At 46.0% G+C, this 24,938-nt stretch overlaps 1 protein-coding gene across 1 annotated transcript in view; it reads right to left on the bottom strand.

The window, feature by feature from the left end:
• Nucleotides 1–24,938, bottom strand: part of LOC104390667 (ankyrin repeat domain-containing protein 7-like) — a gene marked incomplete at its 5' end in the record, with an annotated part of 32,756 nt that overhangs the window by 3,324 nt on the left and 4,494 nt on the right. Inside the window, 2 exons of the mRNA XM_009999847.1 lie at nt 3,531–3,576; nt 24,740–24,877. Coding sequence (XP_009998149.1) covers nt 3,531–3,576; nt 24,740–24,877 — 184 coding nt within the window. The remainder of the gene's footprint in view (nt 1–3,530; nt 3,577–24,739; nt 24,878–24,938) is intronic.

The following is a 24,938-nucleotide window of genomic DNA, read 5'->3' as shown; positions in this document are numbered from 1 at the left end:
ACACATCACCCCTGGAGCCCCATGGATTTGGTTATGTGGGGAAATCCAGTCTCCAAGTTAAGGAAAAAGCTACAACTTGACATACATTGTTGTTCCTCTAGTAATTTGGGAGGGATATAATACACCCTGAGCAGACAATAACCTGTTTTTGAGAATTGTTCTGTTCAGAAAAGAAGGAAAATAACTGAAAAGAATGTGAAATTAATCCTAACAGGCAGGAGGAAATCAGACTGACTGGCGTCAGGTAGATTCTAATTGGGATTACAGTCATAAAACAGAAACAATTGCCAAGCTGTGGTTAGAGGTTTGATAAATGCAATTAGAGCTCACAAGGAAAAAGTACAGGAATGTAAACAGAGGCCAGATGACCACCCCAGTGATTACCGGGGAAGACTTAAACAAGCTTTGTTAAAATATGGAGCCTTCAAAATCCTAACTGGCTGTCAGTGTATTTGTGGATCAGGCAGCCCCGGACACCTAGAGAAGGGCAGTCAGATGAGCACAGATGTGAGGCTGCTAAAGTCAGCATAGCCTGTGTGGATAAAAACAAAGTGGGGTGCTCCCCAGAAGTAAAACAGTATCCTCTCTGTCCTAGGTAAGTGGTCAGGGTGAATCACAAGTCAGAGGGCAGAAATGCTCTCTTGTTACCCCCACCTCCAGCCTCCGAAGAGAAGATAGGAGAATAAGGAAGACAGACTGAAAGGTTGGAAAATAAAACTGGAACAGGTTTACTGAAACAAGGAAAGGGGAGTAACATGTGAGGTGAGAAACAGGTCTATAAACTTTACTGAAACAAGGAAAGGAAATTAACACATGGGGGGAGGAAGAGGTCTATAAACGTAAACAGATATATACAAAACAGATCTTGATGATCACAGGAACAGGTGGGTGACGGTCCCTTGTGGCAAGGCTGCCTCAGAAGAGAGGTCCATGGCTCTTCACAGCATCCATCATTGTAGAACGCAACTCCATTGGAAAAAGCTCCAGGATGGGCAGTTTCAAGTTCAGCAGAGACTACAGAGAAAAGAGACAAGATTCTTGGTGTTACTTTGACAATAGACAGTAGACAATAGACAATAGATCTCTGTAAAAACATTATGGGCAACTGGAGAGACTACAATCAGAAAGAGATTAAAGAACTCCCAAGGGAACATAATAAAAGGGCATGAAAGAACAAACACATTTTTTTTCCACATTAGCTTAATCGGTAAAAATGCACACGGATGCAATGTATGCTTTATGTCCACTCAGACCTGTGGAAAGAGCCCTAAAGCTGGAGCTGAATACCCTGGATGATTAAAAGTATTCAGGAATGGAAAGAAATTGTCTCAGGGCCTGCTTGCTCTGAACCAGCTAAGCGGATCCCTGCTAAGTCCCTGCTAAGCGGGGACTCTGGAGGAACAACCATGGAACAGGGGCAGCTGCTCTGGGGACATCTGGCCTCAGATCAGAGCAGGTTCAGTGCTGTGTGTTACAAGCCTTCAACTCCTTGAAGTTTGCGTGAACACTCTTTTGTCACTGATTCTTCTCTCTTAACGATTCAGAACAGGCTGCACTGCATGAGCTACAAACACCAGCCATGACTAGAGAGACAGAAGAAATTAAGAGCAAACAACAGAGTGTACCTGTCATGGACTGGTGCTGAAAGCAACCATGGACATAGGAGGAGAAGTGATGGCTGGAGTCTACAAAGATCTGCCTCAGGGCTTCTTTTATGTTTGTGTTTGTGGACTAACTCTAGTGAAAGATGCCTTCAGCCTCAGCCAAGCGTTTCTGTCTGGAGGGAATGGGGCACTTTTCTTAGCCCTGTTTCTTTTTTTCAGCAACTGCAAAACATTCTACACAATATTTTGTGAGCAGGAAGTTCTCACAGTGAAGTCTAGACTGGAAAGTGAGCAGAAAAAGCCTGTGCTGAGCACAGGGACTTGACAACTCTCAGGCCATGATTTTCAAGAGCTGGGAACACTCATCATTTCCCTTAAAAACACCCCTAACATAATGAGGCATTACCTCTCTGCCAGGACACCTCTCCACCAGGACACCCCACCACCAGGACAGGCCTCTCCAGGATCAGCCAGTGCCCCAGGGCTGTGCCCCTCTCCCTGGCTGTCCCTGCCTCCCAGGGTGACAAGCTCTGCAGACCCTTGGCATGTGGCAAGGGGCCTGTGCCCCCTGGGAGCCACAGCCTGGGCACCCCTGGATCTGCTCCTTCCCAGCCCCAGAGATTTCCCTTCAGTTCATCCTCCTGATTTTCTTTCTCACCTTGACTTGGTTTCTCTCACTGTGAATTTTTCTTTTAATCAGAAAAAAAAGACTCTTCTTAACAGTCTTGTTACATTTTTTTAAAAGTTATACTTTTTTTGTATGTGTTTTGTTATTATGTTATATTTCATTAGGATATATTATTTATGTTATATGTTGTATAATTGCATTTGTACACCATCACTTTTAAAACTGTTTTTTTAAAAATGCCTTTAAAAGGTATTAAAAAACTATTTTTAAGCTATACTTTTACTGTATATGTTCTGTTATTATGTTATTTTTTTTGCTATATTTTGTTATATTTTTGTTATATGTCTTAAAACTGCATTTGTGCACCATCACTCTTAAAACTGTTTTGTTTTTTAATTGCCTTAAAACAGTATTAAAAAACATTAAGAGTATTAAAAACCACTTTTTGCAGTTTTACAATTGCATTTGTATAATCACTTTTAAAACTGCATTTGTGTTACATGACTGTTAAGAGACTTTTTTCTGATTAGAATTTAAATTCACAGTGAGAGAAAATGAGTCGAGGTGAGAAACAAAATCAGGAGGATGAACTGAAGGGAAATCTCTGGGGCTGGGAAGGAGCAGATCCAGGGGTGCCCAGGCTGTGGCTCCCAGGGGGCACAGGCCCCCTGCCACATGCCAAGGGTCTGCAGAGCTTGTCACCCTGGGAGGCAGGGACAGCCAGGGAGAGGGGCACAGCCCTGGGGCACTGGCTGATCCTGGAGAGGCCTGTCCTGGTGGAGAGGTGTCCTGGAGGAGGGGTGTCCCTTCCTGCTTCAGAGATGACTGAAGAATCCCAGTTCCTGCCAGACCTAGAGTTATACAAAAAATAGACAATATTATTGTCATAGTAAACTTCTAAAACATGCTTAAAATCCACACAACAATGTGATAAAAACTAAAGGTCTCATCCCAAATGGAGAAGTGATGGCTGGAGTCTACAAAGATCTGCCTCAGGGCTTCTTTTCTGTTTGTGTTTGAGGACTAACTCCAGTGAAAGGTGCCTTCAGCCTCAGCCAAGCGTTTCTGTCTAAAGGAAATGGGGCACTTTTCTTTGCCCTGTTTCTTTTTCCAGGAACTGCAAAACATTCTACACAATATTTTGTGAGCAGGAAGTTCTCACAGTGAAGGCTAGACTGGAACGTGAGCAGAAAAACCCTGTGCTGAGCACAGGGACTTAGATCTCAGGCCATGATTTTCAAGAGCTGGGAATACTCATCATTTCCCTTAAAAACACCCCTAACATCATGACACATTACCTCAGTCAAGTTTTTCAGAGATTCTTCGCTCTGCTTCCTGCCAGACCTAGAATGAAACAGAGAATATTATTGTCATAGTAAACTTCTAAAACATGCTTAAAATCCACACAACAATTTGATAAATCATCCCAAATGGAGACATCTGGGTTTGGGGTTTGATTTGAATGGCCAGCCAGGCTGTAGCTCTCTCTGCTGAGCCACATGAACTGCAGCACAAACCCACCTGCAACTCACCAGCTGGACTAGAACCGGCAGGTAGAAATACCCAGAAGGAAGCACAGAGGAGTCACTGCAGCAAAGGTCTGGCTAAAGTCTGTCACCAAATGCATGAACAGAATGTCAGCTACGTGCTGAGATACACACAAATGCCTTCCACAGCACCCTTGTAGGTAAGTTGATCAAGTATGGGTTTGGTGATCAGGTAGTGAGGTGGATCAGGAACTGGTTGAAAGGAAGGAGTCAGAGAGTTGTAGTAAATGGGGCAGAATCTGGTTGGAGGTGTGTGACTAGTGGAGTCCCACAGGGGTCAGTACTGGGACCGGTGTTGTTCAACATCTTCATCAACGACCTGGATGAGGGTATAGAATGTACCCTCAGCAAGTTTGCTGATGACACTAAGCTGGGAGGAGTGGCTGACACACCAGAAGGCTGTGCTGCCATTCAGAGAGACTTAGATAGGTTGGAGAGTTGGGCGGGGAGAAACATGATGAAATTCAACAAGGGGAAGTGCAGAGTTTTACATTTGGGGAAGAACAACACCATGTCCCAGTACAGGTTGGGGGCTGAACTGCTGGAGAGTAGTGTAGGTGAAAGAGACCTGGGGGTCCTGGTAGACAGGAGGATGACCATGAGCCAGCAATGTGCCCTTGTGGCCAAGAAGGCCAATGGCATCCTGGGGTGCATTAGAAAGGGTGTGGTTAGTCGGTCGAGAGAGGTTCTCCTCCCCCTCTATTCTGCATTGGTGAGGCCACATCTGGAGTATTGTGTCCAGTTATGGGCCCCTCAGTTCAAGAAGGACAGGGAACTGCTCGAAAGAGTCCAGGGCAGAGCTACTAAGATGATTAAGGGAGTGGAACATCTCCCTTATGAGGAAAGGCTGAGGGAGCTGGGTCTCTTTAGCTTGGAGAAAAGGAGACTGAGGGGTGACCTCATCAATGTTTACAAATATGTAAGGAGTTAGGCTTTTCTCAGTGATGACCAGTGATAGGAAAAGGGGTAATGGGTGTAAATTGGAGCATAGGAGGTTCAAGGTGAATATCCGAAAAAAATTTTTTACTGTAAGAGTGACAGAGCCCTGGAACAGGCTGCCCAGGGAGGTTGTGGAGTCTCCTTCTCTGGAGACATTCAAAACCCACCTGGATGCGTTCCTATGTGATGTACTCTAGGTGACCCTGCTCTGGCAGGGGGGTTGGACTAGATGATCTTTTGAGGTCCCTTCCAACCCCTAAGATTCTATGATTCTATGATTCTATGATAGGGACAAATTCTGTGGAGGCTTCTGCAGCTCCGTGAGAGAGGAGGTGCCACAGCAGCTGCTGCAGGACTAGCATACACCATGGGACAGAAAAAAGGATGAGCCATTATTCTCATTTTCTCCACCTTAGGATGGAAAACTGGAAAAGACCCTACAGATGATGCCGAGATTTTCTTTATGGTTACCGCAAATACCATGACAAATGTATCAAAATATAAAAACAGACACAACTCTTTCTTGTGAACTTTGTACTTGGAAGAGATTGCAACAGCAGCAGCTTTTACACAGCAAGTGCTGTGGGTTCTACTGTGTAACCCACACCAGTTGGTCACACAAAAAGAGCACTTACTCCTTTCTTCCCTAGAACATGCTTATTGCTGCCAATTCAGTTATTCTCACTGACAACTCTGACTTCAAAGTCTCTGTAAGAAGAAATCAGATGGCCAGGAAGATGCTGAAGGGCCTGGAGCACGTGAGCTCTGTGGAGAGGCTGAGAGAGCTGGGACTGCTTCTTTCCTGGAGCAAAGGAAGCCCAGGGAGACCTTAGCTCTGTGTGTAAATCTTAGGGGGGAGGGGTAAAGAAGATGGAGGCAGACTCTTCTCAGTCGTGCCAAGTAAAAGAATTCCAAGAGGAACGGGCACAAATTGGAATAGAGGTCACTTCAACATCAGCACTTTTTGATTTTAAATTTTTAAATTGCAAGCTGGATCAAACTCTGAGCAGGGGTGAGGTTGCACTAGATGATCTTTAGAGGCCCATTCCACCCTCACCCACCGTGGGATGCTCTGATTTTTGTGCAGAATGCCTAAGGGAATAAGCATTTATTTTATGGCTCACCTAGCAACGTACAGACAAGAAAAGAACCAGACCCCTGTGCAATGTATTCAAGAGAAGCAAGAGCCAGCCATTCAGACAGCAAGAGCCTCAGGAGGGGAAGCTCTCCGCAGAGCCTCGGCAGAGGAGCAGAGCGGGCAGGAACCCCAAGGGCCAAAAAGGCCCTTGGCCAGAAAGCAGCAGAGGGGAGGGAAGGCCCCTCTCTCCAGGACTAAAGGGACAGCTGCCACCAAATTCACCAGATCCTCCAGGAGAACCACACAGTGGTGCTTTGTTGCAATAGTCTGTGCCTTCACAGCTGGAAGAGGGGAGCATGGGGTAGAAAGAACAATGGAAAAGGACCCCCAAATCCCCAAACCTCTCATTGTTTTCAAGTAGATACAAGCAGCAGCAAAATCCAAAGGTGAAGAGACCCCTGACATGTGAAATAAGACACAGGGAGCTGAAAAAACGTGGGAAGACTAATGCATAGACCAAGATGACCCCAAAACAGGACCAATCCTAAGCAAAGCAGTGGTAGTTGAGGTGTTAGAAGAAACCTCTTGCCCTGGTTTCTGGAGCCTTCACAATGACCAGATGGTCCAGAGGGCCCTCTGCAACATGTTCAAATGAATCAAGAGAAGAAAAGGATCTTGTTTTCCTCTTACTCATTCCATTCATATTTTTGTGATTCTCATCCATGCCTGAGGAAAGAGAAACAGGCAGAAATAAAGCAAACACACTCGTTTCTGAGAAGGGAATGAAGAGCCAGGCAAAATACACATTTGAGGACTGTAACTTGCCTCCCCCCAACTCCTGAAAAAAACAGAGAATCATAGAATCATAGAATGGTGAAGGTTAGAAGGAACTTTAAAGATCATCGGGTTCCAAGCTCTCTGCCGTGAGCAGGGACACCTCCCACTAGACCAGGCTGCACAATGCCTCATCCAAACTGGCCTTGAACAACCTGTGTAACCTGTTCCAGCCCCTTACTACCCTCATGATGAAGAATTTCTTCCTGATGTCTAACCTAAATTTACCCTCTTTCAGTTTAAAACCATTACCCCTTGTCTTATCACTGCCCTCTCTGGTGAAAAGTCCCTCCCCAGCTTTCCTGGAGCCCCTTCAGGCACTGGAAGGTGCTCTAAGGTCTCCCTGGAGCCTTCTCTTCCCCAGGCTGAACACCCCATCTCCCCCAGCCTGTCCCAAGAGCAGAGCTGCTCCAGCCCTTGGATCATCTTTGTATCCCTTCTGTGGACCCTCTCCAACAGCTCCTGTGCTGAGGGCTCCAGAGCTGCTCACAGCACTCCAGGTGGGGTCTCACCAGAGCAGAGCAGAGGGGCAGAATCCCCTCCTGGCCCTGCTGGCCACACTTCTTTTGATGCAGCCCAGGACACAGCTGCCCCTCTGGGCTCCAACACACACTGGTGGCTCATGTCCAGCTTCTCATCTCCTCCCACCCCAAGTCCTTCTCCTCAGGACTGTTCTCCAGCCATTCTCCCCACAGCCTGGATTTGTGCCTGGGGTTGTACCAACCCAGGTGCAGGACTTTGCACTTGGCCTTGTTGAACTTCCTGAGGTTGGCATGAGCCCACTTCTCCAGCCTGTCACGGTCCCTCTGGATGGCCTCCCTTCCCTCTAAGGTGTCAACTACTCCACACACTTGGTATTGGCAGCAAACTTGCTGAGGAGACACTCAATCCCACTGTCCATGTCTCCCACAAAGAGACTGGTCCAGCACTGGTCCCAGTACTGAGCCCTGAGGAACACCACTCATCATTTGCCTCCACTGGGACACTGAGCCATTGACCACAGCAATCTGCTTTTTATCCTTTCCACATCAACCTTCATCTCCTTTATGCTCTACCATGCTTCATGCAGTGGACTGACTCACCTTTTCTCACTGGAACCAAGATATCCCCTTCAAACCAAGGCTGACTGGGGGCACACACATTGCAATATGGCCACCAGAATAATAATGGTAAGGCAGGGCAAAGAGGAGAACTTTACATTCTTGCAGAACAAAAAGGTTTTTAAGAAAAAAATGAACAGAAGAAAATGGTGGCATCCAGGCATCGAGCCGGTGCCTTTCCCATTCCCGATCAGCAGGAACCTTCCCAAACCCCCATGACCTCTCAGATATGCTGGACAGAGGCTCAGCAACTGCATCCCCCAGCTCCCTCAGGACCCATGGATGGACCCCATCAGGTCCCACAGACTTGTGCACCTTCAGGTTCTTTAGATGGTCATGGACCTGTTCTTCTCCTACAGTGGGGAGTACTTTGTTTTCCCAGTCCCTGCTGTCACCTGCTGTGGCCTTTGCAATGAGGCTGGAGCACTTGCCAGAGAAGACTGTTCAAAGAAGTCCTTGACAACCTCAGCTTTCTCAATGTCTTGCATAGCCAGGTCTCCCATTTCCTTCAGGAGAGGGCCTACTTTTTCCTTGGTTGTCCTTTTATCCCTAACATACTTACAGAAGCTTTTCTTATTGCTCTTTACATCCCTGGCAAGATTTAAGTCCATCTGGGATTTGGCTCTCCTGACCTGGTCCCTGATCCCTGGCTGCTTGGACAGCCTCTGTGTGAACTTCCCAGGGTACCTGCCCAAGCTTACAACCTCTGGATGCTTTCTTCTGAAGTTTGAGCTTTTCTAGAAGCTTCTTGCTCATCCACACCAGCCTCCTGGAGTTGTTAACTGACTTTCTTTTAGTTGGGATGCAACGCTCTTGGGCCTGGAGAAGATGGTCCTTAAATATCAACCAGCTTTCACGGGCCTCTCTTCCCTGCAGGATGTTATCCCATGACACTCTCTCAAGCAGATCCCTGAAGTGGCTGATATCTGCCCTCCTAAAGTCAAGGACAGTAAGCTTACTGTGAGCCCTCCTTGCTGCCCTCAGGATCTTGAACTCCACCATTTCATAGTCGCTACAACCAAGGCTGCCCTTTGGTTTAGCATTCCTCACCAGCCCTTCATTGTTGGTGAGATGAAGGTCCAGCATAGCACCTCTCCTTGTTGGACAGCTGGCTATCCCAAACCTCCTAAGCAGGTACTTCTCACCTTACTCACACCTCTTTTTCGGTCTCTGCGGAACTCTTGGGAATCCCCACAACTCTCGTGACCAAAAATCTTCACCTGTACCACATGTAGCTTTATGCTGTTTTGATGATGAGTTGTTTTGGCATATTGGACCAGATGGTTTGGAACTAAAAATGCATTGCAACTGGAAGCTAAAAAATACAACCATTGGTTACAGACACTCTTCAGCAGTAGTTGAGAGCCGTATTTCAATGTGCTCACCTTATCCACGGCGGCTGCAATCCTGTTCCTTGTAAATAACGCCTTCATGCCTGCACGCATGAAGCTCTCTGTTGGACTTTGATTTCTGTCCAGTGCCAAATGTCCCAGTTTAGTTGGATACTGATCTAGACCTGCAGCCAGACCTTCTTTGACAAGGTTGATTGTTGTTGAATGTGTTCTTCTAATGTACTGCTTCTCGAGCTCAGCATTGACTTTCGCCAGCTTCTTCTTAGTTCTGCAACATTCAGAAGCATCCAAATAATTACCTTGGGCAGTAACATTTTCACCAAGTTACCTTCCAGGTCTTTGACTTATTCAACCTCTGAAAGCAGATTAAGAGCAACCAAATCCAGAGTAGCATTTGATCTGAGATTCTTTGGAGGGTCTGTTTCTTAGCAGGCACATGACCTGCAAGGAGCAGCAAGAATCACCAACACTTAGAACTTCTCAGTATTAGGGCTTCAAAGCAATCCCTGAATGTCATGTGTTTCCATGGCTCCTTCTGAAAGGTTCACCCCCTGCTCAAGAACTCTGAGGTACCCTCCCCTTCCCATGGAAAGCTCAACCTCTGACATGCTGCTAAAATGGCAGCCAACAACGAATTATTTATTTATTGCTTCACAGAATCCAATTATGTTCTCTGAAGGGCTTGTCCTTACACAGCAGCAAAAGACATGAAATTCACCTTTTCTGCCACCCATTGAATAAAAGGAGGAGATTATTAGAGACTGGCAAAAACATTAAAGAGAAAATAAGACAGTTCTAATGAAGGGGAAGGGTCTTAAGAAACTTTCCTCACAAACATGCCATCTTAGGCTTACATACATAATGCTGTCCAGATGTAGAAGAGGAATTTTAGGAGGAAAATGCATGAGGGAAAATAGTAGCTTAGTACCACTCAAAAAAACATGTATTTACCTTTCCTGTTTATCTTCTAGGCATTTTCTAATTATAACTTACTTCCGATACAGCTTTTTGTACTTTTCCACTTCTGCCTGCATGGATTCTTCATGAAAAATAGTGTCTTGACAGGTATTTTTTATCTGGTCTAATTCCCTTTCATGGTTTCTAATTCTGTGTTTTAGATGCTCTCTCTGGTCATGGCAACAGGCTCTGATTTGCTCTGGTCTGTCCCCATAGGCTTCCTGCTCCTGAAGCAGAGAACATACTGTCAACCACCGCCAAGAAAAAGACAGCTCTCCTGTTCATCAGCTCTGTGTGCCCAATTCCCAGTGCCCAGCTGGACTTGGCAAGGCAGCTCTGCCCCCTCCCTCCCAACAGCAACCAAGGCAGGACCCGGGAACCACTAGCTAAGGAATTTCTGTCATTCAGAAAGAATCCCACCCTCTCAGCACTGTAACTCATCAACGCTGCTACTGAAAGAAAAGGGTCTCTGTAAGGCAGGGCACATAGAAAAGGATTCATCAAGGAAATGAAGAGGATCCCCCCACCTCTGCCCCTCCCCGCCAGCTGGGCGAGTTCTCTCCTGAGCACTTTACCCTGCACAATGAGGAAGCAGGAACCTGCCTGTCCAGCCATGACAGCCACCAGCTGCAGGGCCCATTCCAGGAGGAACAGCAAGAAAAAGACCCATGACAGCGGGATCTACAGGAATTGCCACATGGAAACCCACCTTGGCAAGCTCTGGGCTTAGGGGCCCACAGGCACATCACACACACAACAGCCCCTCACCGAGCATCACCCTTCTCCCCCTGCCTTTTCACTGTCTTCAGGAAAGACACAAGTACAGCACTAACACAACCAACAACCAAAATAAAATACTAACAAATGACAACCACAACAAAGGTGTATAATAGAGACGATAGACACATCCCAGAAATTTGCCTTGCACTTGCCTGCAAACACAGACTGCCTTCCTGTATTTGCCTTATTTCTTGCCCATCTTGTTCTTCCCCCTCTATTTTATGTTGTTCTGTTTGGCTGTGATTGGCCATGTCAGTCTCCAAATGATGCTCAGTGTCACTCACCTCTTCTTGCAGCTGGTGTTCGATCTTCTCCAGCTGTTCCTCGTTCCCACGCATGCTGGAGAACTTTTCTCGTGATCCCTGAGTTTCTGCTTCTGCCCACCTGCCTTTCTTAGAGTCTTTCTTCAGCCACTGAGGAAGTTTATCAATCTGTAGACAGCAAAACCACTGAGAACTCAGTGTGATCTAAAACTAGTCAATTTGTGAAAAATCAGTCAAGGGTTGGCCACTGAGACTGTGCTTATGATCTGCTGATGTTAAACTCCAAGTGAAACCAGGCTCTTTGTTTAAAACAAGAACAGCTTCCACACCATTTTTCATGGGATCCCTCAGGTTCCAAACCCTTCTCAGTTCTTCTGCAGTAGGTCTCAGCCCAAGAGGCACCAAATTGGCAGCATCTCATCCAGGGGGCTAGGTGGAAAAGCACTAGGGATGTTCCTCCATGAGATGCCTGTTCCAGTGCTTACCAATCCTTTCTGTGCAGATGATTTTCCCAATGTCCAACCTAAACCTCCCCTGGCAAAACTTGAAGCCACTTCCTCCAGTCCTTTCTCTAGTTCCTAGTGAGGAGAGACTGACCTCCCCCTCACTGCAACCTCCTTTGAGGTCTCCCCTCAGCCTCCTCCTCTTCAGACTAAACACCCACAGTTCTCTTGGCCACTCCTCATGAGGCTTGTTTTCCAGACCTTTCACCAGCTTTTTTGCCCTTCTTTGGACCTGCTCCAGCACCTCCACGTCTTGCCCATATTGAGGTGCCCAACTTGGTGTTGTCTGCAAACTGACTGAGGGTGTACTTGATCCCCTCCTCGAGATCACTGATAAAGATGCTGAACAGGAGTGGCACCAGTACCGACCCTGGGGAACCCTACCTGTGACAGGCCACCAAATGGATTGCCCTCGATTCACCACCACCACCTTTTGGGCCTGGCTGTGCAGCCAGTGTCTGACCCAGCAGCACGGGTGCCCTTTCAAGCCTTGGACAGACAGTTTTTTCATTAGCATCTTGTGCACAGCAGTGTCAAAGGCTTGACTGAAATCCAGGTAGATTCCATCCACAGCCTTTCCCTCAGCCAATAGGCCGGTCACCTGGTTGTAGAAGATCAGGTTTGTCAAGCAGGGCCTTCCTTTCATGAACCCCTGCTGACTAAGCCTGATGGCCTTATTGTCCTGTAAATGATGCGTAATGGCACTCAAGATGACCTTACTGGAGGGACACACCTGACACACCTCTTGTACCAGGCAGGAACTCATCACCACTGCTCCCTCACCTCCAGGTCACCACCTTCAGCCAGGCAGAGAGAGGACAGGGAGCCCTCCGAGTTGTGAGCCCTGCTGGGCTGCTGGGCCTGTCTCAGGGAGGCTCAGTCTTGGCACCAACAGTCATTCTCATGTTCATACTCCTTGATGCTCCTCAGCCCACTCACCCCTTCCCAGAGCTCAGTCACCTCCATCTGGGCACCCCTCCCACGGGTGTGCTCATGGCTGCCACCAGGTCCTGTCCAGAGAGCAGGACAATCCCTGCAGCCCCACACCACAGCATCTTCCCTCTGGAGCTCCGTCTGGGAAGCTGCATCAGCCCTGGTGGGCACAGAGCTTTCAGTGGCATTCTGCAAGAAAACACAAATGAAACAACACAAATAAGAAACAACCACACAGAAAGATGTCTACTGATGGAAAGTTATTAAAACCTTAGCACAAAGGCTTGGATCAAAGAGTCCTTAGGGTATACAACCTCTGCAAGTGTCCTCACAGAGCAGATGAAACACTGGGTCTTAGGACAGGAGCCAACCTGCTCTCAAAGAGAAGCTGTGAGAAAGCTGCAAAGACAGGATGGGTCTCCCAAGCCCAGTCTCCTCTCTCTTCTAGCAACCAAAGATCTCTTCTCTGCCCAGAACTTCCATCCTATCCATCATCTGCCATGGGGCAGGTAGAGCACCACACAACCACTTGCTCACTTCCCTCCTGGTGGTGAGACCAGGTGATGAGCACAAGTATCTTGCCCACCACAACACACACAAAACACAGCAGCAGGGGAATGAGGAAGTTGGCAGCCCTTTCCCCTGAGGGTGCCTTGCTCTAAACCCAGAACTGTACTTTGCTGCTTTCTTGCTCTGAAACCAGAAGGGCACTTGTGGGCTGAACTGTGCCTGCACAGCCCTCCTGATCTTTTCAGCAGTTCCCTGCATACAAAAACTTCAAAGCCCCCGCAGCAGTTGGTACCCAGGCTTAGGAGCTCACAATGAGGGAGGTTTATGAGCAGCTCACCCAGACACAGGCTTGCAGGTCTCTCCCAAGGCCTTCAGTGTTATTGCCCTGTTGCTGGACTGTGGCTTTCAATCTGGCATTTTCCATTTGAAGGCTTAAAAAGAAATACAGGGCTTATTACAGAAATCCACCAGAGCACCAGTTCTTCAAAAACACCAGGGAATAAACAAACAAAAGCATCTTCAAAATAATGTGTTAACTTGCTGGGATGCAACAAAGCCATCTTGTGGTTTTCACACCACCACAGAAAGTGACAGACACCTTCAGTCACTGTGCTCTTCTCTTACCACTGCACTTGTTCTTTCAGCTTTTTCATTGCAGTATCAGTCCCAGAAGATTCCAACAGCAGGTCTTGCAGATTCTGGGAAGAAGGTCTTAGTTCTCTTTCCTTGTCATTCAAGGCAATCTTCAAGCCATGAACATGATGCTCAGACTGACAATGTTGTTCTTTCAACTCCTGCAACTGAGAAATCACAGCAAGAACTCACAGCAGTCAGGGGAGCATTTCTCTAGACAAGCCAACTGCTGCTCAAGAACCCAAGTGCTGCCTGTGTCTGCACCCAAAGAGTTGTTATTATTTCCAGTACACTCAAAACCTTCACTTCTACCAGCAAATGAACACAAACTGGGCTACTTAATCATATTGTAGACTGGCCTCTCCCACCCAACTGATGTCCTGTAGCCTGGCTCTAAGCACCAACACTGACCTCCTACCCTTTCAGGGATTGTGACACTCTACTTCAGAACTCCAAGGCCTCTGTACTCCAGTTTTGGTAAAAACACAGGAAGAGGTGGTCCCCACCTGAGTACATAGCTTATAAGTCACTTTCAAGAAGGCCACTTAAGGATGGGAAATTTCAGCTGTGCCCACCAAGGGGAAAAAAAAAATAAAATACATATATGCAGAATAAGTTACGAAGGCATTCAGAACTGGCAGCCTGCTGGTTATTAGAGTTAAATTAATTTGGCTGCTGGTGACCAGTGGTGTCCCCAGGGCTCATTGTTGGGGCCAGTTCTTTTAAATATCTTTACCAATGATCTGGACATGGGGATCAGGGGCACCCTCAGTCAGTTTGCAAATCACACTGAGCTGGATGGGACTGTTGATCTGCCTGAGGGTAGGAGGCTCTGCAGAGGGACTCGGACAGGCTGATTCCATGAGCCAAGGCCAATTGTATGAGGTTCAATGAGGCCAAGCGCTGGGTCCTGCACTTGGGTCACACCAACCCCAGGCAACACTCCAGGCTTGGGGCAGAGCAGCTGGAAAGTGCCCAGCAGGAAAGGACCTGGGGGCGTTGCTTGTCAGTGGTTGAATATAAGCCAGCATGTGCCCAGGTGGCCAAGAAGGCATCCTGGCTTGTATCAGCCATAGTGTGGCCAGCAGGAGCAGAGCAGGGATCGTGCCCTGTGCTGGGCACTGCTGAGGCTGCGCCTCAAATCCTGGGACCAGTTCTGGGTCCTTCATGAGAAGAAGGACATTGAGGGCCTGGAGCATGTCCAGAGAAGGGAAATGGAGCTAGGGAATGAGCTTGAGCACAAGTCCTATAATTAGAAACAGCTGAGGGACTTGGCGGTGCTCAGTCTGGAGAAAAAAGGTTCAGGGGAGACCTTACAGCTCTCTACAATTACCTGAAAACAAGAGGAGTATTGGTCTCTCCTTCTCAAGCAACAAGTGATGGGACAAGATTAAATGGCAACAAGTTGTTACAGGAGAGGTTTAGATTAGATATTAAGAAAAATGTTTTCACTGAGAGGGTTGGCAGGCACTGGAACCAGCAGATGAACAGATGTGATGCTGAGGGACACGACTTAGTGGTGGACTTGGCACTGATCTTGATCTTAAAGGTCTCCTTCCAATTCCAGTTATGTGATTCTGTGCTCCATGGGGGGTGTGAGGGGAAGCACAGCAAGCATAAAGAAGTCCAAATGCAGCAGTCCAATTGTTCTTCAGAAATCAGACAACCTGCTTGGCCAAACCAACCCTAATAAGCCTCCAGACACATCTGATCTTACAGAGCACCTGAGCAAATCCAAACCTTTGACCAAGAAAGGACATAGAGTCCTCATGTCAAAGACATGAACAGCCGGTTTATAAAACAGAGCAATTCATTCACACATCATCCAATCTAGCCTGTTGAAGTTTCTTCTAGGATTCCAGGACAACATTCTGTACCTTGCTTTTAACCTCTTCCAATTCCTCCTGCAAGGCCTGATTCACATTCTTGTACCAGCACTTGGTCTCTTCAAGCAAAGCTTCTGACACAGTTTGCTTGACAAGAGCACCAGCAAGCTCCTGCTGCAGCTGTCTCACCGTGCCCTAATGAAACAGTCACATGAGCATGAAGAAAGTTGTAAAAACAGGAAATGTGCCTTTACTGTAACTTATTTGATGATACAATGAGGCCTGTCTTGGGACTGAATTCAAAAGGTATGACATTGTGCCTGCCATCAGGAGGCATCTGCAAAAGTGATCAACTCTCTTCATGTTTCTCAGCTGAGCACCTCCAAATTATCAGCAGCTGCTCATCAGGGTTTCCGTTTCCTAACATGTAAGAAAAGGCTCAGGTTTTACTCTTCTCAAACAATACACAGGCATACATTGGAATTGTGTGTTTTTTCCTGACAAAACCCAGAGAAATCTGTTGTGACATATGAGCCAGATTGACTGCAGATATGACTCCAATGTCTAAAGGTAGGATCTTGTATTAGATCCTTCTTGGTTCTATTTATCCATTACAAAAACATAATTAAATGAATACATATATCTGAAAGCTCTTTTGAGACAAACTTTAAGTATATGTTAAACCACATCCCCTTGCAGACTTCTGACCAAGTTAATTTTAGAATTAACTGCCTCCCTACTGACAAAGTTGCAAAAATCTGGGTAGTCCGTCCATCTATCTATCCATCCATCCATCCATCCATCCATCCATCTTCAAAAGGAACCTGTTATTTTGGTACTAAGAATACAAAGCTATTCCCAGATTTAAATGACTGACAGCCCTGCTGCAGTTCTTCTCCCCCATTAAAGAAACTAAAACATGAAGAATCAGGTGGTTCTCTGACACAGGCAGGTATTTACCTCAGTCAGAGATTCTGGATTTTATATGAAGGAGGATAGGTAATTTTAAAGTACTATTCAAACCATCTAGGGAGACAAATCTCACACCCCAGCGTCTAAATACTCAACAGGACTAGTTCCTGTTTTCCAGAAGGTAAAGAAAGACTAACAAAATGGGTCAAGCTGTTTTTAAACCATTGCTCTGCCTGGGCCTGGTGGGATGCTCTCCCAAGAGAGAAGACTGCATCTGCTCCTAGGAACACACACACCAAAGCATTCTGCTACTACCTGCAGCTTTTTGAGTTGTCCTCCTATTGCCCACTCCTCCCCCCTCTTTACTCTCTTTCCTCTTTTGTCTTAATCAAAACCATCTCCCTGCAGCAATGGGAGCAACACTCAGTTCATGTCTGTCTAAGCAACAGACCCTCAGGCTACTGCTCTGCACAGGAGCAGGTCTCATATTCCTGTCCTGTGGGAATTTGCAGAAAGGCACTTGAACTGATGTCCTCATGAGTCTGCTGTCCAGCTCATTAGTCTTTCACAGAGCCACAAAGAACAAACACATTTAAATATTGCTACACATCATAAAATCCAGAAGAGCAGCTTAGGTCAGTACCTGAAATTCACTTTTTGAGGAACAGGCCCTGTTAGAAGCCTCAAATCCCATGCATTAACTAACAACCAGACACTGCAAATAGCCTTAGACACTGCAAATAGTCTTAAACACTGCAACAGTGTAGACTTTACCTCTCTTTCTACTTCGTCAGTCTTGTATTTAAAGACTTGTTCTCTTAAATCATTCAGTTCCTTGTTTCTCTCTTCCATGAGGTCAACTTGCTTTTTGGTAGCAGCTCTGAGTTGTTTGAACACTTCACTGAACCAGTCCTGTGCAACTCTCTCCACATTTTCTTTGAGGGTCAGCATGTTCTGCACATCTTTCAGTTGCTGGTGCAGTAAAAGGTTTTCACTTTGGAGCTGCGCCAACCGCTTCTGCGTGGATTCCTCATTCTGGGAACATTAATAAATGGCCAGTTGGGAAAGGACTCTACAACAGCACTTCTGCATTCAGCTGCATTTTAACATTTCTAGTACTGAGGCACGACTTCAAAGCTGAGAGTGAAATTTCAGGTAACTCCTATGTGACTCTGTGACCCCTGCACGTGTACAATGTCTGCAGATAACACAAGTGTGACATCTCCTTCTAACCTAAAGGAATATCCTAAATAGAGATCATCCCCCTTAAGCCAGCAACCAAATAACCAAATAATAAAATTATTTAAAATATCTGAACAATTATTTAAACTACTGGCTGAACATTAGGTTTGCTTTTACAAGCCTGCCTGCTTTCTGTAACTGGTGGCATTTGTCACAATTTCCACAGTTTACTGCTTTAATGCAATTTTTAATTACAAATGCCTACATCTTCTTCCATGCTTCCTCCACCATTCTCTGCTCTCTGGAGTTTTACAGGCTCCCAGCAGCTAAGCTAAGACAATGTGAATGAACAGGACAAACTTTTTACTGTCCACCATACAGAGAACTGGCCAACTTAGGATTATTGCTTCTTCCAAGATTCAGAAACACTAAATTGCATTCCCAGCTCCAAAGCACTTATTAGGGCAACCTGTCCATTCCTTCCCCATTCAGGAAGCCAAGCATGTACGAAAAGGGTACCATGCCTCTACCCCAGACAGTCTCCTCACTCCCCTGATCCCAGGTTCTGCTGCCCAACAACTCTGACTGCTTCCCATGGGTCACAGTCCTCCCAGTGGCTCCTCCCCACCAGCCTCCTCAGCTCCTGGTGCCTTCTCAACAGAGCCTGCATCCTTGGTGTGCCCAGGGACTCAGACCATCCAGGTCCTCACTCTTCTCTCCTTAGCCAGGCCCTTGGCTCCCTCCGCAGGAACTCCTCCGTCCAGAAGATGAAGGTGCACCTCAGCAGCCACCAGCTGTCCCAGCCTCTCCATTCCCAAGCTCATTGACCTGCTACTCCCACCTTCCAACAAGCTCCAGTTCTGTGCTCTGCCTGTTAAAATCATGCCTGTCCCTCTTCCATGGTGCCCGGGTGTGGAGTGGAAATAATTTGCTGCACCATCTCTTTGAGGTGTTTCAGAAGACTCCAGAACCCTCTATCCAGCCCTGTCCTGGATGCCCAGCACAAACAGTGTGCTTGCCTTATTCCTTTCATGAATGCCCTCTGAAAAAAATGCTCTTCAAACACTTATTAACATGGCCAAACAAGCACATGTTTTGCAGAGGCAGGGAAAGCATCAGAGAGGTCCCCAAAAGTCAAGTTTTTGTGCATGATCTTTCTCTCACAGAAGACCAGGTGTGTTGAATCAAACTGATCAGCAGGTCACAGACAAATCTCCCTCCTCACCTGAAAACGCATTTTGCGCAGGGAACAAAATGCCTTTTCCTGCCTTGTTTCTCCACACAGCACAAGGGGAAAAACACTGGTCTCAATTTAAGCAAACCAGCTGGAAACCAAGCAGCAGAGCAGCAAACATCCAACATCATGGCAAGGATTTTACCCCATCCTTAGAGGACTGGATCCAACTTTAGCTCAGACTGTAACACAACCCTCATGTCCAGGACTCTCCCTTCAGCATTATTCACTTACTGTTTACTTTTCTGTACCTCAGTGTGTAATACAATTTATCATGTCAGACTCAAATTAAAAATATTTGGTTTTAAGTACCTGCACCCCAGAGTTCTCCATGTCTTCCTTGGTGTCTTTTTGTTGAGCTGGTGTTGATGTTTTTGAAGTATATCCTGAGTGCCCAGCTACAGTGAAAAACACTAAATGTTTATAACCAGCATGACTTAATGCTACTTATTTATACCTACAGTGCATCTTGAAAATTAGTGAGAAAAATCTTAACACAAAATAACACATCCCCTCAAATTTGTGAGCTGCAGGAGAGAAAATTACCATCATACAGATTTAAAGTGCATCTGTGTGAATTCCTTTCTTCTATGACATTTTACTTTTTCATATAAAGAGGAAAGTTTCTAAATATCACTATAAATGGCCACAAGTAAATTATTCCTGTCTCTTCAAGCTCTGAGATCTCTCTCTCTGATGAACACAAAGGAAGAAAAGCTGCTTTCTTGCTCTGCCTATGCCCACAAGGATTCAGGGGCAATGGAAAAATCTGCTGTCTCAGAAGACAATCACCAGCTTCGTTCATAGTTAATATTCATGGAACAAGCTGGATCCGTATTTACTAATTCATTTATCTCACCAGTGCTGTCTTCTGAAGTTATCTTGTGCACTTGAGGACTATCATTACAGGGATACTTCTTCACCCCGTCAGCAACTGCAGGTGGTAGCTCAGGTGCTTCTTCCTAAAAGAGATCAATCCAAACAGCTGGAAAGAGCAGAAACAAGCAGGCTCTTTGCACCCATCAGCAACATGGAAAGTACTTCTCTTGTGCGAAACAAAAAGCAACCTTTGTTGAGCTTGGTTTTACAAGGCCTTCAGCTTTTCCATGGAAATCTGTGACAGCAGAAAGAAAAGCCTGATGTCCTAAGTCTCACCCCTGCTCCTGCAAAGGCCCTGAGAAGCACTTCCTCACATCAGCCCAGCTTCACTTCACTGACAGCATTCCAGAACACCTTCCTTCTTTTCCCCTACTTTGCTCCAAGGAAAAGCACCAGCTTCCTGCTCTCAGTCTTATTTGAACTTGCAGCCATCACACCAGCAACTGTCCTACATGGCAGGAAATCCTCACAGATCAAAACTGTTACAAACAGCTGAGAAAACAAAACCCAAAGGCCAGTTGCTATGAGACCCAAGGCATTAGCTTGACCTGACTTTGTTCCACTCCTGCCTGGGCAGCTGGCCCAGGCCAGAAGAACTTCCAAGGGCCCCACTTCCCAACATATGGCAGAAGCAGGACATGAGGAAAGAAACTTCCTCAATAGGAGGGCCCAGGTCAAAAGCAAGCTCTCCGCCTGCCTTCCTTTCTTCCTACCCTCATCCCCAAGGGGGAACCTCTGTGTACAGAAAGTACCTCAGAATCCCAGGGAGAAGAATCAGCCTCTTCCTTTGCTCCCACTGCTGGCATGGCACCTACAGACCAGGTCACAACTGAGACACTGAACCTTTTCCATCAGTTTGGATCAGTATTTGCTAACTCATTTCTCTCACCAGTGCTGTCTTCTGAAATTGACTTTTGGGCTGCTGGGTTGCCATCACAAAGTGATTCGCCAGTTCTTTTTTGGAGGCTTTTCTTTGGCCATTTCGGACTTTCCATTCTAGAACCATCACTATCACCTTAAAGCACAAGAAAAGGAAAAATGCATGTGAATAAAAGGAGTTCTTCATTTAAATTGCAATTGGTATTTCCAGACTAATGCACTGGAAAAGAGTGGCCTGGGAATGTCTGGAAAAGGAGCCAGGCAAGGGATGGACAGGATGGAGGAAGGACTTGACCAGGGTCAAAGGCTTAGGAGGGGATTAATATCTTCATTTAATGATAGGGCTAATTTTTTCCTCAAGTGACTAAGTGCTGTGGACTCAAACTTTTTTCTCTTTTTCTTATTCACTGCAGAAAAAAATAAAATGCAAACCCTACTTAGCAGTATCCCTTTTAGAGATCAGTATATCATGGAATCTTTTCCAGATAGCTTACTGGTATTTCTGTGCTGCTGGGAAGCATCCAAGTGTCTCAAGTTTGGCATCTGCTGCTTCTGTAAATAAAGATTAATTTAAAAAATACATATTTATTTTATTTTTTTTAAAGCAGTAACAACAACAAGCACTTGTTCCCATTCAATCTTGAATAGTAAATACAATCAGGCTTTCCTTTTAATAGTGCTCAGGTGCTGGCTCCATTCTGCACTTCTAACTACACAAACATTCCTCATGCACCCAACTCGATGGGTATTGAACCCAAAACACTCTGCAGGCACCTCTGCAAATTGTTGCCAAAACAATGTTTACATGCATCACAGTTCTAATAATCTGGTTTTAGTCTTTCTAATACTTAGTAACATTCAGCTGTCTTTAAGATCAGTTTCAGAATTCTTACTTGCAAATGTGGACAAGGCAACTGTTCAGATCCCCAGACTTACTGCATGAATTAGTCCCTGCACATACACTTACCAAAATAACCCTGCATTTCCCTATCAGGCCAGAAAAATGCATAATTTATACTTAAATCAGTGTGAGAAAATGAAATAATGTCAAAACTAAACAGGCTGGTATCGCCAGCCTTGCAGAGTGGCTGTAACCACCACCCTCAGGTTCCTCACCCCTGCAGAACCCCAGAGCCACAAAACAGATGCTCCAGACACCACTGCATAAGTTGGTGATTCTGCAGAACGTCTGTAAAAACAGCAGGGGTGAGAGCCTGCAGGTGACAACAAGGACACTCCCCCAGCATTCCAAAGAGGGAAAACACGCAAGGAGAGATGACAGGCAAGCACTGAATGGCACCTCATAGAAGAGAAAAGAACCCATAATATTGGCTGCAACTGCAGGTTCTTTCCATCCTGGAGAAAACCTGCCAACAAATAATTTATTTTTAGAGGGCATGACTCCTGTAAACATACTACCTTGGGGGTGTAACATAGTTCTCCTTCAGAAACTTTCAAACTGTCCTCATCCTCCTCTTCCTCAGAGCTTCTAGAAAAGTAAAGCACAATGAGTACTGTGTCTCTCCAATTAGCCCTCAAGTAACAGTTGGGTATTTTTCAAGTCTCACCTTATTGAGCTTTCTTCATACAAAGCATCTGTTGCTGTTCAGACATGAAATAACATTTTGACATTAGATGTGGCATGCTCAAAATGAACCAGTACAAAAAACACTTCACTTGGACAATTCTACAGGTCCTAACAATGAAACTTTGGGCAGCCAATGCAACACAAAGCAGCATGAATGAATGCATCTCCAAAACAACTGCTCCTTTAAGCTGGACTGAAGTAAAAACAAGCAAACAGGCCAGAGTTGTATTCTCATACCTAGAAGTTTAACAAATATCTCTAAATTAAAAAAAATATATAAAAATAGCACAGCATGAATGTGCTCTATTAGTAAAGAGCTGACCAAATGTTGCTGGTTTAGCAAGACACCTCCTAAGTGCTCATTCCATGCGAGTACACATTACATGCAGAGATGTCACTGTTTGATGTAACTTTATGTAGAACAACATGGTAGATACTACAAGATCTGCTGCTCTGCCCAGGGACAGAGGGTTCTGAAAAGGTAAAAAAAATATTTTAAAAGTAGACTCAAGATCTAAAGCTGAACCTCACACAGAACAATCACCAGCAGTTTTCCACACTGCACCAACAGGCACAAGGGCCACAACCAGGACATTGTGTACCACACTTCAGCTTTCACCAGCCTTATGAAGGAGCTCAGCCTGTTCCCCCAGGGCTACAGGACAGGCCACAACTACACCAAGATAGGGGCCTTGGCTGCTGCCAGAATCACACCTGTGGGCTTGTGTGCCATGTCTGTGTGCTGTGAAACACAAGGGTTAGAATAGAAATCACTATCCACCTGCTTTACACACCCTACTGAGTGACACTGGATTTTCACCACCTAAACAGCCACCTAGAGGTAAAAGTGCACACCTGAAAAACAAAAGCACTCTCACCCAGTTCCTTCCCTGTCCCTCCTTCTCTCTCTCTGTAGGAAAACCTACCCAGGAGAGCTATCTGACAGGGAGAAGGCAACACCCCTTCAAGTGAACATGGAGCACACAGACCACAACAGCCTTCACAGCCTGACAAGAAGTGTCTCCAACCAGCAACCAAGAAGCACCTTCACCAAACTGCCTGTGCTGCTACACCTGATGCCTGCACTACAGTCAGCAGTGAACACAGTCAGTGCTGACAATACAAACCACCTCAAGAAAAGGCCACAGTGATTTTTCCTCCTGAGCTCCCCCACATTAAGGATCCTACCTCCTCTGTCCACAGCAGGTGCACCCAATGAGAAGTCAACAGGTTCCACCCAGCTAGGTGCTGTGGAGCTCTGGGAACTATGCACAGAAACTTCAGTGTTCTCCTGCTCTCCATCTTCTTCCAGTTGTTGGTTTGCCCAGTCTGCATGTTCTGCCAGTTGTTTCCCAAGACTATGTAGCGAAAGAGAGGAAATGTGTTTGGCAAAGACAGCCACATACTTGCATGTACCGTTGAGCAGAATAGTTAACAGCCACTTATTATCCATCCTACACATATTCATACATGCTCATAAACTCCTAAGTATTGGTGAAGTGTGATACACAGAGCCTGCTGCAGCACTACTCCAAACTGGAGCCCTCAACACAGGAAGGACATAGAGCTCTTGGAGCAAGTCCAGAGAAGGGCCACAAAGATGATCTGAGGGCTGGAGCAGCTCTCCTATGAAGACGGGGTAAGAGAGTTGGGGCTGTTCAGCCTGGAGAAGAGAAGGCTCTGGGGAGACTTAATAGTGGTCTTCCAGTGCCTGAAGGGGCTACAGGAGAGATGGGGAGGGACTTTTTACCAGTGTGTGTAGTGATAAGATAAGGGGTGATGGTTTTAAACTGGACTAGGAGAGATTTAGGTTAGACATTAACTGTTACGATGGTGAGACCCTGGAACAGGGAGGTTGTGGAAGTCCCCTCCCTGGAGATGTTCAAGGCCAGGTTGGACAGGTCTTTGTGCAACCTGGTCTAGTGGGAAGTGTCCCTGCCCTTGCAGGGGGGTTGGAACTAGATGATCTTCTAGGTCCCTTCCAACCCAAACCATTCTATGATTCTATGAACTGCAGTCACCTTCATCCTATAGATGCATATTCAAACCTTCAAAGGTATTAACTCCAGCTTGGCACATTTCTTCAGCCTGGCTTTCAAGCACACATAACAGCCACAGCTACAAAGCTACAAAGCTATGCATAAGAGGAATGAAACTGCTCAAGATTTTCACAGGAGGGATATCAGTTAGATCAGTTAGATCTGAAACAAAAAGCTGGCACTGCCTGGGCACTGCAGTGGAAGGCAGTAAGGACGATGGTGCTGGTCTGGGGAGAGGGTTTACATGCATTTCAGTTTGCCATGTTCCACCTCTGGCTACAGACACATTTTAGAGTGTATCTTGGGCAGATGTGAGCTTAGCAACCAAACTTGAAAGGTAATAGAGGATCCTGGGTAGAAATTTTCTCAACTTCCAAACTAATACAAGACACAGGAACAATACACATAGGAAGGCAACGCTGAGCACAGCTTCAAGACATGTCTAAACATACCATTAAACTTTAGTGCTGTTACCAAAAATATTCAAAGGCCACACTGACAACTGATGACTTATTCTAATTATAAAGTTAAAAGTTTACCCAGAGTATCCATACAGAATAGCATAATCCTTGGCTGTGCGCCCAACAATGTCCTCCTGGAAAACATCAGCCCCGAACTGAAGAAGAATTCTCACCAAATCAAGCTGCCCATCAGATGCAGCAATCATAAGTGGGGTTCTGAAAGATCCAAAATATCAGAGATCATTTTACACAGATATGGTGATTATTTTCATTCCTG

Source organism: Chaetura pelagica, unplaced genomic scaffold, assembly GCF_000747805.2.
Source record: "Chaetura pelagica isolate M959 unplaced genomic scaffold, ChaPel_1.0 scaffold146, whole genome shotgun sequence".
In the NCBI taxonomy this organism is placed as follows: Eukaryota; Metazoa; Chordata; class Aves; order Apodiformes; family Apodidae; genus Chaetura; species Chaetura pelagica.
Note: the sequence above shows the minus strand (reverse complement) of the source record. Positions and strands in the feature narration are given on the sequence as shown.